We start from the raw sequence: 15,675 nt of genomic DNA on the forward strand, positions 1-15,675 counted from the left end.
GGCAGGAGGGAGGTCTTCTGTGAGTCACGGGCCCAGGAGGACTCCTCAGGGGACCTACAGTAACAGGGTCCAGGGCAAGCTGAGACCAAGAGAGGGTGGGGCCCGGAAACAGCCATGACTCAGGGTCCTCGGTTTGAAGGGGAGTGAGCACCACCACCCCTGGTCAGGGTCAACACCCCAGGGCAGGGCAGACAGGTTGGCAGAAGGTCTGCAGGAGGCTGGGGACTCAAAGTCAGGTCACTTCCACACCCTCCCCACTGGAAAAGCCCAGCAGGCACAGGAGGGTGGTGCCCACTTCCAGCACAGCTCCTTGGCAGCGGGCACCGAGCGCCCTTCCCTGGATAGTGGCAGCAGGCACCAGGCAGACCTGGGCCCCAGCCAAGCCGCTCTGGGGCAGCCCCATCTGCAGAGTCTCTGGCTTCCCACCGCCGCCCAGCTTGGGTCCATCCACAGGCCTGATGCCCAGGCTGGCAGCCCTCCACACACCCGCTAGGCGGCTGGCCCTACCAGTTCCCAGCCACCGCTCCTCTCTGCCCACCAGGCCTCTGAGGGTCAGGAGCCACAGGTGGGCCAGGGCACCAGTGTCACTCACCCCTTGCGGATGATGATAATGATGGCCCCCAGGAGGAGGATTAGAACAGCAAGTCCCCCCGCACAGATGCCCAGAATGAGCCCCATCTCCTCCGATCTCTGGGACACCTCCAGGGGCTGCTTGCTTTCCTTACAGGCAGCTGGAGAGAACAAAGCAGGACAAAGGATCAGAGGGGAGATAGGGACCACTTACCCTCTGCCTGCTGGGGTCTGAGCCCCAAGGAACAAATGAGGCTGCACAAACACACATGCACAGACAACTGCCCCTGGTCCTCACACAGGTCCGGCCTTTCAATCAGATTGATGTCCTCACCATCCTTCACGCCTTCTGCATTCCTGTCAGAGGCTTTACTTTCACTGTCCCCCATCAGGAATGGCTCCCATCTCCTCTCTACTATCTCAAATCCTCCCCATCCTTCAGCGGATGCAGGACAGAGGATGCCTGGGGCCTCCAGACTAACCCCCTTGCCCTCCTGAGCAGTGATGGGGGAAGAGACTTATGTGCCTAGGGCATGGTTAGGGCACCTCAGCATGGCAAACCAATCCTGTCTGGGAGCAAGGACAATCCCTAAACTGCAGGGTCCATGCTGTCCCCACTTCTTCCCCACCATAGGAAAGGGGGCAGACAGAACCCAGAACCAGCGCCCAGTACCCATCACCCCCATGGCCCAATCATAATGGCTCCCTCTCCACAGGCCTGTCCCAGGCCCCTGCCAAGGCCCCTTCTGTGACCACAGTGGGTGGGGAGTTAAGGGGGTGCAGCCCCGCTGTTGGATCTGGGAGAAGGAGCCCTTGAGGTGGGGCGTATGGGGGCCAAGAAGGGAAACCCTTCCGGATCCCAGGCCTGTAGGACCAGCCTCCTCTGTTCCCACAGCCACGGGTCCTCAGGGTCCACCTCCCCGGAGCCCAGCAGGTGAGAAACCCGCTACTGGGGCTGAAGCCTGCGGGACTTACCCTTCCTGGCAATGCGGATGCAATTCAGTCGGGTCTCCTGGAGGCACAGATGGGGTTTCAGCACCAATGAAGAGCAGACCTGACCCTCCCCGGGGCAGGGGAACCTCGGACAGCGTGTCTTGGGCCTGGTCAGGGCTTGTCTGGAGGAGATGGTAACTAAAGACACCCAACCGGCAGGAGGGCCTGGGGGGGACCAGAGGGAGGGGACGAGAGGGGAGGGGCCTGCAAATAGGGCAATGCCTTAGGAAAGGGGAATGAGATGGGCGGGAACAGGAAAAGAAAGGGGGCTCATCTCACGCTCATGCTAATCAGAAATGAGGCTAAGGGTCTGGTTAGCATGGTTAGGAGGGGGAAGCCTGGGAAGGAGAACTCTGAGGAGGTAGAGTCTGGAGGAGGGCGGGGTTTCGGGGAGGAGGAGGGTCCTAGGCCTCATGGTCTGCTGAAAGCCGGAACCTGAGATGGACCCCTCTGGGGAGAGAGGAGCCTGAGATAGACCAGGGCCTCAGGCAGCGGTCAGGGACTAGCCCAGGGGCTTGGCTAGAAGGGAGTCTGGGAAAATAGGCTCAGGAAGTGGGTAACGCTGGAGAGAAGGAGCCTGGGGTCAGGAGGGCGGGGCTCAGGGGAGGAAGGTGAGGCTATAGGAGGACGGAAATCAATAGAGGAGTCAGGGAACAGGGGAGGAGGGCCGGGGGGCCACGAGAGGGGGCGGGACTCAAGAGGGGCGGGACTACGGGAGGGTGGGTACCAATAAGTGGGCGGGGCCTGAGGTCTCTCTTCCATAGTGGCCCGCTCCAAGGTGTCCCCAGCCTGCCCCCCAACGGCCCCCACCACAACCCTGGCCGGTCCCTCACCCCCTTCAGGTGGCTTGTTGCCTGGAAGTAGATGAGGTAGGCCTTCCTGGGCTCAAGCGGTGGGTTCCAGAAGCCGCGATAGGTCTGGTTGTCACCCACGGTGAAGGGCATGGCCTCGGGCAGACTGCTGGCCGCCAGTTCTGCGCCAAAGTAGTGCACCAGGCCGCGGGCCAGCGCCGCGTCGAAGGTCAGCGGCACTGGGAAGCAGTCCTGGCCACCTGGCTCCCGCCGCAGCCTCCGCGGTCGCTCCTCCTCCACAATCACCTGGTACACACTGGACCGGGAGGGGAGAGGGCAGTGAACACGGGGCCAGAGAACGGGAGAGGCATCTGGTGGCTAAGGGCATGGGCCTTGGGATCGGGCCCAGCTTGGGGCTAATCTCGGCTCTGCCTGTTACTAGCTGGGCAAGTCACTTAACCTCCTCAGGCCTCAGTTTCCTTCTCTGAAAATGGGAGTGACCAGAGGACCGTTCCATGGGTGGATGAGAGGAAGGAGGCAAGGTCAGGAAGCAGCCAGTGCCTGTCAGCTGTCACCACTGTGACTAAGCTGAAAGAATGCAGGCCCTGCTCAATGGCACCAAGCCCTAAAGCCCCACCCAGGCTCCTCAGTGAGTCCTCCTGAGCCTGCCACAGGACCTGGGATCCCAAAGCCACAGGACCCAGGATCCCGAAGCCTCGGGCTCCACCCTGGTATCCACAGCTCCCTCTGGGCCTCAGTGAACTTGAGTTAGACTCGAGGCATTCATTCACTCAGAAAGCGTTGACTGAGCTCAGACAATGGGCCCTGTGCCAGCACTTGGGGATCCAGGCTTCCCGGAACCACCCTCCATGGGGAGACAGCAACTGAGGAAGCAACAAGGACACTCAGCCTACATCCCGCCCAACCCGGGGCAGCCTCGAGTCTGCAGCCCTGAGCCCGGCATCTCCTGGTCCTGACGGCTGAGGTGTGTGCCCTGGTCTGTCTTGCCTCCAATTTGTGTCTCCTGGTTTTGACTTGTGTGTTTCTATTTATTATTCTCACTTTACTGAATGACCTTTTGCTGTGAGCTCCTCCAAATCCTCTGTGGAACAAAGCGGAGAGTAAATAAATGAAGCTGACAAATTTCAATATTTCCAGTCAGAGCCTCCGCCACGTCTTGGCATGGGACGCCCCGCACTGACAGCCTGCGCTCTAGGAAGCAGAAATGCCTTTTCCTTGCTCTCCAGCTGTTTCTTTAGAGCTCACAAGTTGTAGGGGAATCACCCCAGCACCCCGAGATTTGAGCCAGAGAACAGAGTTTGTTCTCTGTCACAAGCGCGTTACAAACACCAGCCCAGGCCCTGCTCAGCCTCCATTTCCCAGGCTGAGGTCAGGCCTCTCTCAGCCCCAAGTCCCACGAGGAGACGATAATAATCAACACTAGCGGTGAGCAAAGCACATGTTGATCTGGGATGATCCCAATCATGCAGATAAGGAAAAGGAGCTCAGAGAGGTGAAGGACATGCCCAAGGTTGCACAGCCATCATGTCTCTCCGCTCTCACCATGTTCCACCCGCCTACCCCTGCCTGAGGGACGCTGACCAGGCCTGCCCACAAGACCCCTCAACAGGACAAGGAAAGGAGAAGGTACTGCTAAGTTTCCAACTCCTCCCAGATTCAGCTGCACCAGGGCCCGGAGGCACCTGGAAAATGCAAACTGCCCCTCAGACACTCTGGCTTTCTCCCGGGTCTCCTGGAGGGTCTGGGAATCAGTGCAGGACAGACAGTGGAAAATCCAGGGAAGGCAAAGCAGGAAAGAGTAGAGGTTGGGGAGTGGGGAAGTGAGGGGTGTCCAGGGAACCTGGGGAACCCTCGACCTTCTTGGGGCAGGGACTTAGTAGAACGTTCCTGTGCCCAGACACAGGCTGTCCCCCTCTCCCAGTGCATGCACCTTTGTGAAAGGAGGGGTGAACCCGAGGGCCAGGGAGCTTCTGGGACTTCAAGAAAAGGTACAGCCTTCGCAGACAGACCTGGGTTCCAACACCCAGCTCTATTGCTCCCCTGCTGGGGGCCTTCAGGGCAAGTTACTTAGGCTCTCTGGGCCTGTTGCCTGAAGTGTGAAATAAAGGTAGTGGCACCCACTCCACAGGCTGCCCCGAGGATAAAAGAGCTCGTGCAGGTAAGGTCTCTAGCACGGTGTCTGACTGACAGTATGTGCACACACTTGCATGTACCCCACAAACACTCTCACCCCTCTCTCTCATACGTACACACGAGCTCCTATCCTACACACACCTCTCACACACCCTCAGACTTACCACCACAACTCTCTCACACAGACACTCACACTTCCACACCACACACTGCACACACACGTCTTTATCACACACACACAGGCAACCCATCTTGTCTCCAGCACCTTCTCCCCAGCAGAGGCAGCCACCGTGGCATCAGCATCCCCAGCTTCCTCTGGAGAGAAGGAAGTGGAGAAACCAAGCTCTTGGCCACTCCAGAAAGATGGCCCTATTTGGCTGGCTGCCCTTGCCTTCTAGAAAGCCCATCCCTGTGTCTCCCTGGGCAAGACCCTCCAGGGACAAAGCTGGGAAGAAATAAGGCCCCCAGAGTTTCACTTCTCGCAGGGGTCTGAGGGAAGGCCCTCTGGAGAGGCCTGGACAGTCACCTCTCCAGACTGGACACTGTGCAGAGATCTCATGACAGTCACCACCAGATACCCATGGCCTCAGAGGGGAGTGACTGCAAGGCTTCTGCCTGCCCAGGATCACAGAATGTCCTCCTCCGGACACTCTGAGCCCTGAGCGGGAGACTGCGGGAGGACTAGGGTGAGCTGGCCTGGGTAGGGGGCTCTGGGTCAGAGGAGGGGCCTCGTCCCTGCAGCCCTGACCTCCCACCCCTCCATCCAGCCTTTCCCACCTGATGGGCGCGCCGCGGCCCTGTGCCGGCCTCAGCAGCACGGTGATGGTGTTCTCAGACTCGCCCAGGGGCGACGGCATGTCGGCATAATCAAAGCTGGGAGCTGGGGAAGGGGACAGGGACATTAGCATGGAGCCTGGCCACTGGACCAGGAAGGCCAGGCCTCCAGCCTCCTTGACTCTGTCCTCACATCTCTCCCCTTCAGCCTTATTCTCCTTGCTCCCTCTGACCTCAGCCCCTGAATGGTACATTCATCTCAGCAGGGGCCCGCTATAACCATCCCAGGATGCTCCCACGCCCCTCTGCCCACGGAGCCCTGGGATTCGGGGCCTCCTGCAGAGGGGCCGGGCCGGGGTCGGGCAGGGCTCACCTGAGATGTTGGTGGTGATCTCGGTGAGTGCCGCCTGGCCAAAGCCCTTGCTGGTGCGGGCCCGCACGGAGAACAGGTAGGTGGTGCCTGGGTGCAGGTTGGAGAAGACGTGGTAGGTCTCGTTGCGGAGCTTGGAGATGGTACGTCGTGGGCCCGGCACGTTCACCGCAGGGTCTGATGACTCGATGCTCTGGTAGCTGATCTGGGGGCAGGATGGGCAGGTAGGCGGGCACAGGGATGGGTAGGGCACCACTGGGCCCATAGCCTCCCACTCATCAAGGTGCAGGTGAGCAAGGATTTGCTGGGCAAAGGGAAGACTCAGTGGGATGAAGGATGCCCGTTAGCCCAGGCCGCTGGGCACCTTGGCCTCTCTCTCCTGCCTTCAGGGCCCCTGTCCCCATAGCCCACAGGACACAGACCTGGACAGAGCTGAACCTTAACGATCACCTCTGTCCCCCCAACATACCTCCCTCTCCAAGCTGTGCGTTCACACCAGGGGCCCCCACTGTAATAGGGTCCAAACCCACCTCATACTGAGTGATGAGGCCATTGGGTTCCTGGGGCTCCTCCCACTTGAGGAAGATCATGTCCTCCAGTGGAGTGAAGGTCAGGGACTCCGCCGCAATCCCGCCAGGCACTGCGAGGGAAAGGCCGCATAGGGCACTGGAAAGCAGGTTCTGGAGCCTGACACCCGGGTTCAGATTCCAGCCTTGCCATTTCCTAGCTGGTGCGCATGGAATACGCAACCTCTCTGAGCCTCGATTTCTTTATCTGTGGAATGGGATGATAATAACCCCTCCCTCACCAGAATTAAAAGATATGATGTACATAAAGGCCAAAGGCAAATATCAGCAATTTCACATGGTTCAACCTGATTACTCTAAAAGGGTGGCTGGCATTTTCGTTCCTGTGCAGGTTTCCTCTGGCAGAGAAGAACGTCTGAACGCTCCCATTTTGTTCCAGTTGAGTGGTTTTCAGAAAATACAGACATTTGCCAGAGAAATGAAAACAATTGCATTAGAGTGGCAGGATTATGGGTGGAGATGTTTTCTTGTGTAAAAATGTTTAATTACACAAACAATATGTTCAATGTAGAAAATCAAAATGAGCATAGAGTAAACTAATGGCACCTGCAATCCATTCCCCAGAGATAAGTACTGTTAGCATTTTAGCATGAACCCTTTCAGGTTGGTTTGGTTTGAATGTATCACCCTAACAGCAGGCACAAGGAATTTCTTCTAGGAAGAGAACGGTCTTTATTTGGGAAAACACCTTGATAAACCATTGTGGGGATCTAAAATCCTGAGGCAGGGGAAAGCAGAAACCAAATAACAATCAGTGAAAGCTAAAGGGCTCTGTGTTAAAACAGTGAACAAGGCAACACCACTATCCACCCACCAAAATGATCAAATGCAAAAGGCAATTAGCACCTGAAATTTTCACACACTGCTAGTGGGGGTGTAAATTGATACAAGCACTTGGGAAAACTGTCTGGATATATCCACTTATTCTGAACCCATATCCTAAAACCTAGCCATTCTGCTCCTAGGTATAAACCCATCGGAAGTGTGTATGTCTACCAAAAGAAATAATAATAATAATCTACAGGGATTTTCTTTGCAGCACAATTTAAAGTCGCTGAAAACTGGAAACAACCCAAAAGCCCAACAACAGTAAATAGGATAAATAAATTTGGCATATTCACATAATGGACTATTCAGTAATGAGAATGAATTCTCTAGAACCACACACACAACACAGCTGACTCTCTCAAGCATAAAGTTGGGAGAAAGAAGCCAGTCATAAAAAGAATACATGCTGTATGATTCCATTGATATAAAGTTCAAAACCAAGCAGAAATTAATCTCTGGCATTATAGGTCAGGATAATGGTTGCCCCTGGGAGGTTGTGAGTGGGAGGGTATAGAAAGCCGGCCTTCTGGGCAGCTGGAATTGCTGTTCTTCGTCTAGGTGTGGGTTATCCTGATGTGTCCAGTCTGAGAATTCACTGAGCTGGCCATTTAATTGATAAGTGCACTTCCTCTTAGTATTACACTATTTTGATTAAAAGTAAAAAACATTAAATAATAAGCAGCTATTGGAAGGAAGGAGGAGAGGGGCAGAGAAAGAAGAGAGAAGGCCAAGCAGGCCAAGTGAGGCCTGGTCAGAGTGGATGACGCAGCCACAAGCACACCTGGGAGTGGGGGGGACATCAACGTCAACAGACTTTATGAATGGGGTCATCTGATGTTGACCTTGAGGTTGTCTGTGAAGGGGAGCAGACTATGCTGCCCCACAACATACAATTTTGGCATAAGGATTATTTTGAGCTGAACTGAGAAGCAGATACAAGGAAAATTCTCTGCCCTCCCCCATCTGCCTAAAAGCAGGACATAAATTTGCAAAGGTGCCCCCTCCCCTCTCTACAGGAAGGAAAGAAGTTAATCACTGAGACAACTCTGGACCCTTCTTGGCCCAGAAGAATCTACATAACTTTTACTAACTAGCCCATTTGTTTCCCCCATGTGTTTGCCTTTGAATAATTTGCCGCCCCTAGAATCGCAGACCTTTTTCTTTGCCTTGTCACTTCTCTAAAGATTCATGGTTCCTTTGTTAAGATGCTATATAAGCCCAAATTCTAACCACCCCTTTGAGTTACTCATCACTGAGGATTACCATGTGTATGTGCAATGCACATCATAGCAAATTCCTGTTTGTGCTTCTCCTGTTAATCTCTCTTTTCTAAGTCTAATCTATCCGGCCCCAGCCAATGAAACTAAGGTGGGTAGAAGGAAAAAAGTTATGTTTTACCTTCTCTACATTTTCAGTGCTTCAGGGTAAACCCCTCCAGTCCTCACTGCCACCCCCAGCAAATCCTCAGTGCATCAGCACAGGGCATAGGCCATGCACGCTGCCCAGAGTGAGTGGGGTTTTATGAAATCACAGAAGGAGGTAAATTTTGTGTCTGAGCCACTGCTGTGCAAAACAGAAAACTGCACGTGTGGAGAAGCCAAAAAACCATCAACCAAGGAGCTTAGGGTACCTGGGAATTTGAGGAATCTGGGGGAAGGCTTTGGACCTGTGCTGCCATTAGAGCATAGCTGTTAAGAGTGAAAACTCTGGGGGCTTGCCAGGTAGCAGAGCGGTTAAGTTCCCACGCTCTGCTTCGGCAGCCCAGGTTCATGGGTTTGGATCCTGGGCACAGACCTACACACCGCTAATCAAGCCATGCTGTGGAGGCATCCCACATACAAAATAGAGGAAGACTAGCGTGGATATTAGCTCAGCAACAATCTTCCTCAAGCAAAAAGAGGAAGACTGGCAACAGATGTTAGTTCAGGGCCAATCCTCCTCACCAAACAAAAACAAAAACAAAAAAAACAATGAATTCTCTGAAGCAGACGGCTAGGTTTGAAACCCAGCTCTGCCACCTATCTACGAACAGCTCTGCCACCTATCTACTAACTATGTGACCTCATCTGTAAAATGGGGATAGTAACAGTCACCTACCACACAGGGTTGTCATGGGGATTATATACGTTAATATATGAAAAGCATTCAGAATAGTGCTTGACGTGTAGTAAGTGCTTAAAAAGTATTAGTGTGACATAAGTAGAACACTGCATCCAATGACATTTTTTTTTCAAGTATACATGGAATATTTACCAAAATTTAACCATATGCTGGGCTATAAAGCAAGGACAAAATTTCAAAAGACCAAAATTAGAATATGCACTCTGACCACAGCAGAATTAAGCTAGATATTAGTAACAAAAAGATAATTAGAAAAGTTTCAATTACTTAGAAATTAAGCAACATAATTCTAAATAACTCTTGGGTCAAAGAAGAAGTCAAAACAAAAGTATAAAATATTTTGAACTTAACGATAATGAAGATAGAACATATCAAAACTCGTGGGATGCAGCTAAAGTGTGGCTTAGAGGGAAATTTATAGCTTTAAATGCATAAATAGGAAATAAAGGCACAAAATCAATGATCTGATAAGTTCCCATCTCAAAAAGCTAGAAGAACAGCTGATCAAATCCAAAGAAAGTACAAAAAAGGAAATAAAGAATGGAAAATAAATATACAACAAAGAAAATCAACTCAGCCCAAAAGTTGGCTCTTTAGAAAGATTAATAAAATTTATACATCCCTAGCAAGAATGAACAAGAAAACAGAGAGAAGGCACAAATTATCAATATCAGGAATGAAAAAGGGGATATCGCCATAGATCCTACAGATATTAAATAAATATAACCAGAGAATATAATAACCAAATTTATGTCAAGAAACTTGACAATTTAGGTGAAATGAATAAATCCCTTAAAAACATGGTACACCAAAACTGATAGAAGAGTAGAAGATCTGAATATTCTAACATCTATTTTAAGAAGTAAAACTATTATTAGAAAACACTGCCACAAAGAAAACCCCGGGCCCAAATGGCTTCACCGCTGAATTCCTCCAAACATTTAAGGAAGAAACTATGCCAATCTAACCCAAAGTCTTGCAGAGAATAAACATTAGCCGTCATTACATTGTTGTTACACAGTTAGTTTAATCCTAAGCAAAAACTTTCAGTCTCGGACACGGGGTGAGTGTGGGGGCACTGAGGGCCCTGGGGATCGGGGGGCGGACCCTTACCATCCTCGTCCGTCTGGAAGGTGACCTCCTTGCCCTCCTTGCGCCCCTCGGGGTTAGTGAGGACGAGCCGCACGTGGACATTCCGGTAAGGCAGCAGGTTCTTGATGGCGTAGCGGCTGACACCCCGCTCCATCTTCACGCACTCCCGGAAGGTCTGGTTGTGGCTGCTGCCCAGGGTGTAGTGGTAGCACAGGGACACAGTGTAGGTGTGGCAACGTGTCACGTTGTAGCCCAGCGGTTCCCACTGCAGGGTCAACTGGCGGGCCTGGATCTCGGCAAACGCCAGGCCTTTGGGGGCCCTCATGGGCTCTAGAGAACCCAGGCAGCAGAGAGAAGAAGGCAGAGAAATTGGGAAGAGAAGGGGGACAGGAGAGAAAACATCAGTTGGCCGACTGAAACCATCCCTCCTTTGCCCCCAAGAGCTCAAGGGACACCCTAGAACATGGAACAGGGAGTAAAAGTCTGTGTTTTGGAGACAGGCGGGGCCACATCTGAATCCTGGCTCAATCGCTTGCAGCTGGCAACCACTGGCTGAGTTTCTGTACCTCTCTGAGCCTTAGTTTCCTCAACTGCAAAATGGGACAACAGGCCCTACCTCACAGGAGAGTTGTGAGGTTTAAGGGAATGTGTGCAAAGCATGTGCGAGAACGGCTAATACGAACAGGCCTCAAAAATGCTGGCGATGATATTTTTAATAACACAGTCTACCTCCTATTTCAAGATCATCCTGGAGAACATCAGGACAGTCTGAATCAAATGGCCACATTTTTCTTAATTTATTAATTCCAAACTTGCTCTAAAACAGCTTATAGTAAAATATATGAAACAATAAAATATAGAAATCAAGCTGATGGGGGAAATGAGAGCCAAATAGTTAAATAAAGGCAGAGAACGTTAGGGAAACAGAAATGCATGCCATTAGGTCCTATGCGGTCTAAAGCTAAGGTTCAAATTGAGTGGTGAGTTCCCTGACTGCCAAAGCAAAAAGGGAAATACAATCTGTTATTATCAGGATAATAATAATAATGGCCCTTAACATTTATTGGGGGCTCTGTATGTGGCCGGCATTGCTCTAGAGGCTTTAAAATGCCTTATCTCATTTAATCCTCTCTGAAATCCAATAGACAGGTGCTATTATTAGCCCTATCATATGTGGAAATGGAGACACAGAAAGATTAAGTAACTTGCCCACAGTCACACAGACAGTAAGTGATGACACTTGGATCCAAACCTGGACAGGCTGGCTCCAGAATCCATAGTCTTAAACACCACTACCCTGCCTCCCCATAAGGAATTCACTGTCAAAAAAAAAAAAAAAAAATCACACAATGCCTTAGGAGAGACAGCTACCCCAACACGAGGGAGGAGTATATAACTGTGCCTTACAGCTTCTTGATGATTCCATGGGGTCAGAAAGTTATCCCCATTTTACAAGCAAAGAAACTGAGGCTTCTGAAGCAAAGCCAGGCTGGAGCCGAGGGGCTCAGCCCCCAGTCCTGCATCTGCATTGACCAGCTGTGTGATCTTAATCTCTGGGCCTCAATTTCCTCATCTATGAAATGATGGAAGAAGCCACGATGACTAACAACCCTTTTCACTCTTGCACCCTGACTCTGTGAATGCAGTTTTATCACCCTCGAGTTCTGTGAACACCTGCAAAGCATCCCCAGTCAGAGGATCTCGGAACACGCCTTAATGACCAGGTGAGACAGCTTCGCCTCTGAAGATGATTAAGTATGACCCCATTATCCTTTCTTATCTGATTACTTTGCTCAGGATGCTCTTTACAAAGAAGATGCAAAGGGAAACATCAGCCCAGGCTGCTCTTCACTCCGGAGTTTATGGGTACCACAGCTTTAGATGCTGGCCCCAAGTACAGCACAACACAAGGTTCTGTTTCCGCCCAAGAGCGCTCCTTTCTTCCCTGGGCCACGGGCAAGTGGCATTCTCCAGTCATTTATCTGGCCACCAAAGAGATATTTCCTGCTAGGAACAAGGCCCACCTCCTGACTTCTTACAGAGTCTGGCTCCCTTCTCCCCACAAACAAGGCAGACCTGATTCCCATCCAACAAGGACATTAAAGGGCTGGCTCCCACAGCTACTGCAACCCGAGGGCTGCTGGCTGCAAGCCCACTTACTGCACTTATGTTTTCTCTCACATTCCTGGCCCGCAGAGGAATGTTTTCCTATGTAGTTTTATTTTAACCCATCATTCCAATCTGTTTGGAGCGGACGGGGCGGATTTTGTGTGTGCTCGCCCTGCCATCTTGTTCAGACGTCCTTGTTTCATTCCCTGACCTTCCGGCTCTGGTCCTGGCTGCCCCATGTGTACTGTCCCAAGGTGTCCATGGGAACCAAAGGACCACTGCTCTATCTGCACCAGTGAAAGCAGGTCTCAGTTCCCTGCAGCTCTGCTCACATCTTCCCTACCCCCGGAACACCTGCCCCATATTCCTTTCCATCCTTCCAGGCTTGGCCAAAGCACGCTGCTTCCTTGGTCCTCCTGCAGCATTTCGAGAAGGGCATGGAAAGGTACATGTAACCTGGTGACACAGGCTGGGTCAGGACTATGACAAACAGGACAGTAAGTGTCCCATCCAAAAGGGGCAGCTGCTACTCAGCTCCAGGCGATGCTGCCCTGCAGGACTACAGGCTCAGGGTTGCCAGATCCTCCCATTTTTTAAAAGAAGCCAGATATTCAGATTTTTGTGTGACATCTCCAAATTTTTAAATACTGGCAACCTACTCAGGTTTTTGAAAACCACTTGGCAGGGCACAAGATGGCAACCTCTAAGTTGGAGGATGAAACTTCCACCCTCATGCTGGGTGTCTCCTTCTCCATCAGCTGGGTTGGCCCCCATCTACCTCGCTAGACGGAGGGGCCTTTGAAAAGAAAGCTCGTTTTTCTCTTCCCTCTCCACCCTGATCAAATCTGGGCAGATCCTGGGGCCCAAAGAGTTTGTTGACTCTAGACCAATAGGTTGATTGAGGGGTGTGAATTCATGAGTCTCTCTGTGTTTCCAGAAACCATCTGGTGCCCAGACACGCTCTCTTCAGCTGCCAGCACACGCTGGAAAAACAGAACCTGGGGATCTCAAAGCCCCATCCCTCTAAATTCCATAGGGCTGCAGGCTACTCAGAGGTCAAAGGTCAAAGTGCACACTAAAACAAGGAGGCTAACAGTTAAGATGGATTAAAGTAGGCCAAAATGTGTTGATTTTAACAATGCTAACGAGGATGCAATAACCCTGAAACATCAACCGTTTCTGGGAAGGGGCTTTGAAGCGGGCGGGTGCTCAACATTTAAACCCTATCTCAACCTCTCTCATTAGTTCTATGACTTCAGCTAAGTGACTTCCCCTCTTTGAACGTCAAGTTCCTCAACTGAAAAATGGAGACAATAACACCTACTTTGAACAAGTGGGAGAGTTGTCTGAGATGTTGTGAGTCGAAGGCCTAGCTTATGGTAATTAATGAATGAATGAATATGTGCACACTAAGGTAAGATACTGGTAGCAGCATAAATTAGTACAACCATTTTTTAAAGCAATAGATGTCAAAGTCCCTTCTTAAATCACTCCTGACTATTTCTCTTAAAGAAATAACTCAAGAGGATAAAAGCACTGTAAGCACTAAGTTTTTCAATGCAGTATTACTTATAACACAGCCACGTGCAGCAAAACAACATTTAGGTCAACAGCGGACCAAATACACGATGGTGGTCTCATAAGGTTAGCACCTTACAGCTTAGGAGTGTACAAGGCCATACCATCTAGGCTTGTGTAAGTGCACTCTGTGATGTTCACACAACGATGCAACCGCCTAACGACGCATGTCTCAGCACGTGGCCCCGTCGTTAAGCGACGCATGACTGTAACAGGAATCTAGAAACAGAAAGTCCAGCAACATGGAGACACTCCATGGACTTCTATAGCCACTAAAAATAATTACAAACAACATAACACGTGTAACACCACCAAGCAAAGGAAGCAGAATACAGAATGCTTTCTACATCCCGGTGACGAGGGTGTAAAAATGTGTACTGTTGGCACAGGGGCAGAGATTTGAAGAAGGGGGAAAAATTAAAACAGCTGTTGGGCTAGGATTGTGGGATTTAGAGAGACTTTTTAAAAATGCCTTTTACTGATGTTACAGTATTGTTTTTACAGTAAATAATATTGTGGGAGGGAAGCTATGGGGACAGAGAAGATGACAACACAGCTGGCCACCAGCAAAACAACCACTGGCCCAGGCATCTAAGCAAGGAGGGGGTGGTGATGTCAACGAAAAGAAGCATGTAATTAAGAGGGGCAGGAGACGGTGTTTGGGTCCTGTCTGCCTGGTCCCTGCCCCAGCTTCTGTCCTGGCCGGCCTACGTTAAGTGTTTAGCAGGCCTGGCACAAAGCGGCACTCAGCCCATGACGGCAGCTGCTGCTGCTGTTTCAAACACTGGATTGGAAATCGAGACATTCAACCTTTGGTTCTGACTCTGCCATGGACTCACTGTGCAGATTTGGGCAAGGGACTGTATCTCTAAATCTCAGTTTCCTCATCTATAAAATGGGAACAATTGACAGCTGTCACCATGAAACCTGGGATCTTAACCCACTGTATGATCCCAGGCCAGTGCCTTCCCCTCTCTGGGTTTCAGTTCCCCCATCTGTACGCTAAGGAGAGTAGACCAGAGATTCTCTATGGACCCCTAGCTCCGATTTCTTTTATTCTAAGTACCTGACCAGAACTGGCTTTGAAGAGTTAAAAACACCATGATAATGACAGTTGTCACTTACTGAGTACTCACTGTGTGTCAGGCACCTTACTTCACGTGCACTTCAAACAGTCACACGCAAGGACCTGTACTGACCACCAAACACTGGAGTGGCCCAGGGTTGGGGATTCACAACTCCCCTCTTTTCCATCTACACTTAGTCCCTAAAATCTAAGGACTAAATCAGGGGTTCTCAACTGCGGCATTACTGACGTTTTGGACTAGAGAATTCTGTTTGGGGGGCTCTTTGTACATCGTAGGATGTTTAGCAGCTTCCCTGGCCTCCTCTACCCTTTAGATGCTATTAGCAGCCCACCCCCAGTTGTGACAACCAATATGTCTCCAGACACCGCAAATGTCTCCTGGGAGACAAATTCACCCGCGGGTTGAGAACCACCAGCGTAAAGATCTCATCCAGTCTCACGGCTTTAAACACCTCCTACACCACGTCTATACTGACGACTTTCAAATTTATATCAGCAGCCCGAGCCTCTTCCCTGAACTCCACACTCGTAAATCCACCCGCCTGATGGATACCTCCACTTGAACGTGTAATAGGCATCTCAAAGTCAACGTTCCCAGCACAGAGCTCCTGATCTACGACA

The 15,675-nt window shown here is 50.9% G+C and overlaps 1 protein-coding gene across 2 annotated transcripts in view; it reads right to left on the reverse strand.

Annotated features, from left to right (window-relative positions):
• PTPRU (protein tyrosine phosphatase receptor type U) overlaps positions 1 to 15,675 on the reverse strand; it is a 78,601-nt gene that overhangs the window by 37,646 nt on the left and 25,280 nt on the right. For both annotated transcript variants that reach the window (XM_046661732.1, XM_046661731.1), the window contains exons 8-14: positions 10,302 to 10,610; positions 6,183 to 6,292; positions 5,656 to 5,857; positions 5,286 to 5,388; positions 2,397 to 2,670; positions 1,546 to 1,582; positions 593 to 731 (exon numbers count right to left, since the gene is read on the reverse strand). In XM_046661732.1, coding sequence (XP_046517688.1) covers positions 593 to 731; positions 1,546 to 1,582; positions 2,397 to 2,670; positions 5,286 to 5,388; positions 5,656 to 5,857; positions 6,183 to 6,292; positions 10,302 to 10,610 — 1,174 coding nt within the window. The remainder of the gene's footprint in view (positions 1 to 592; positions 732 to 1,545; positions 1,583 to 2,396; positions 2,671 to 5,285; positions 5,389 to 5,655; positions 5,858 to 6,182; positions 6,293 to 10,301; positions 10,611 to 15,675) is intronic.

Source organism: Equus quagga, chromosome 5, assembly GCF_021613505.1.
Source record: "Equus quagga isolate Etosha38 chromosome 5, UCLA_HA_Equagga_1.0, whole genome shotgun sequence".
NCBI classification, from domain to species: Eukaryota; Metazoa; Chordata; class Mammalia; order Perissodactyla; family Equidae; genus Equus; species Equus quagga.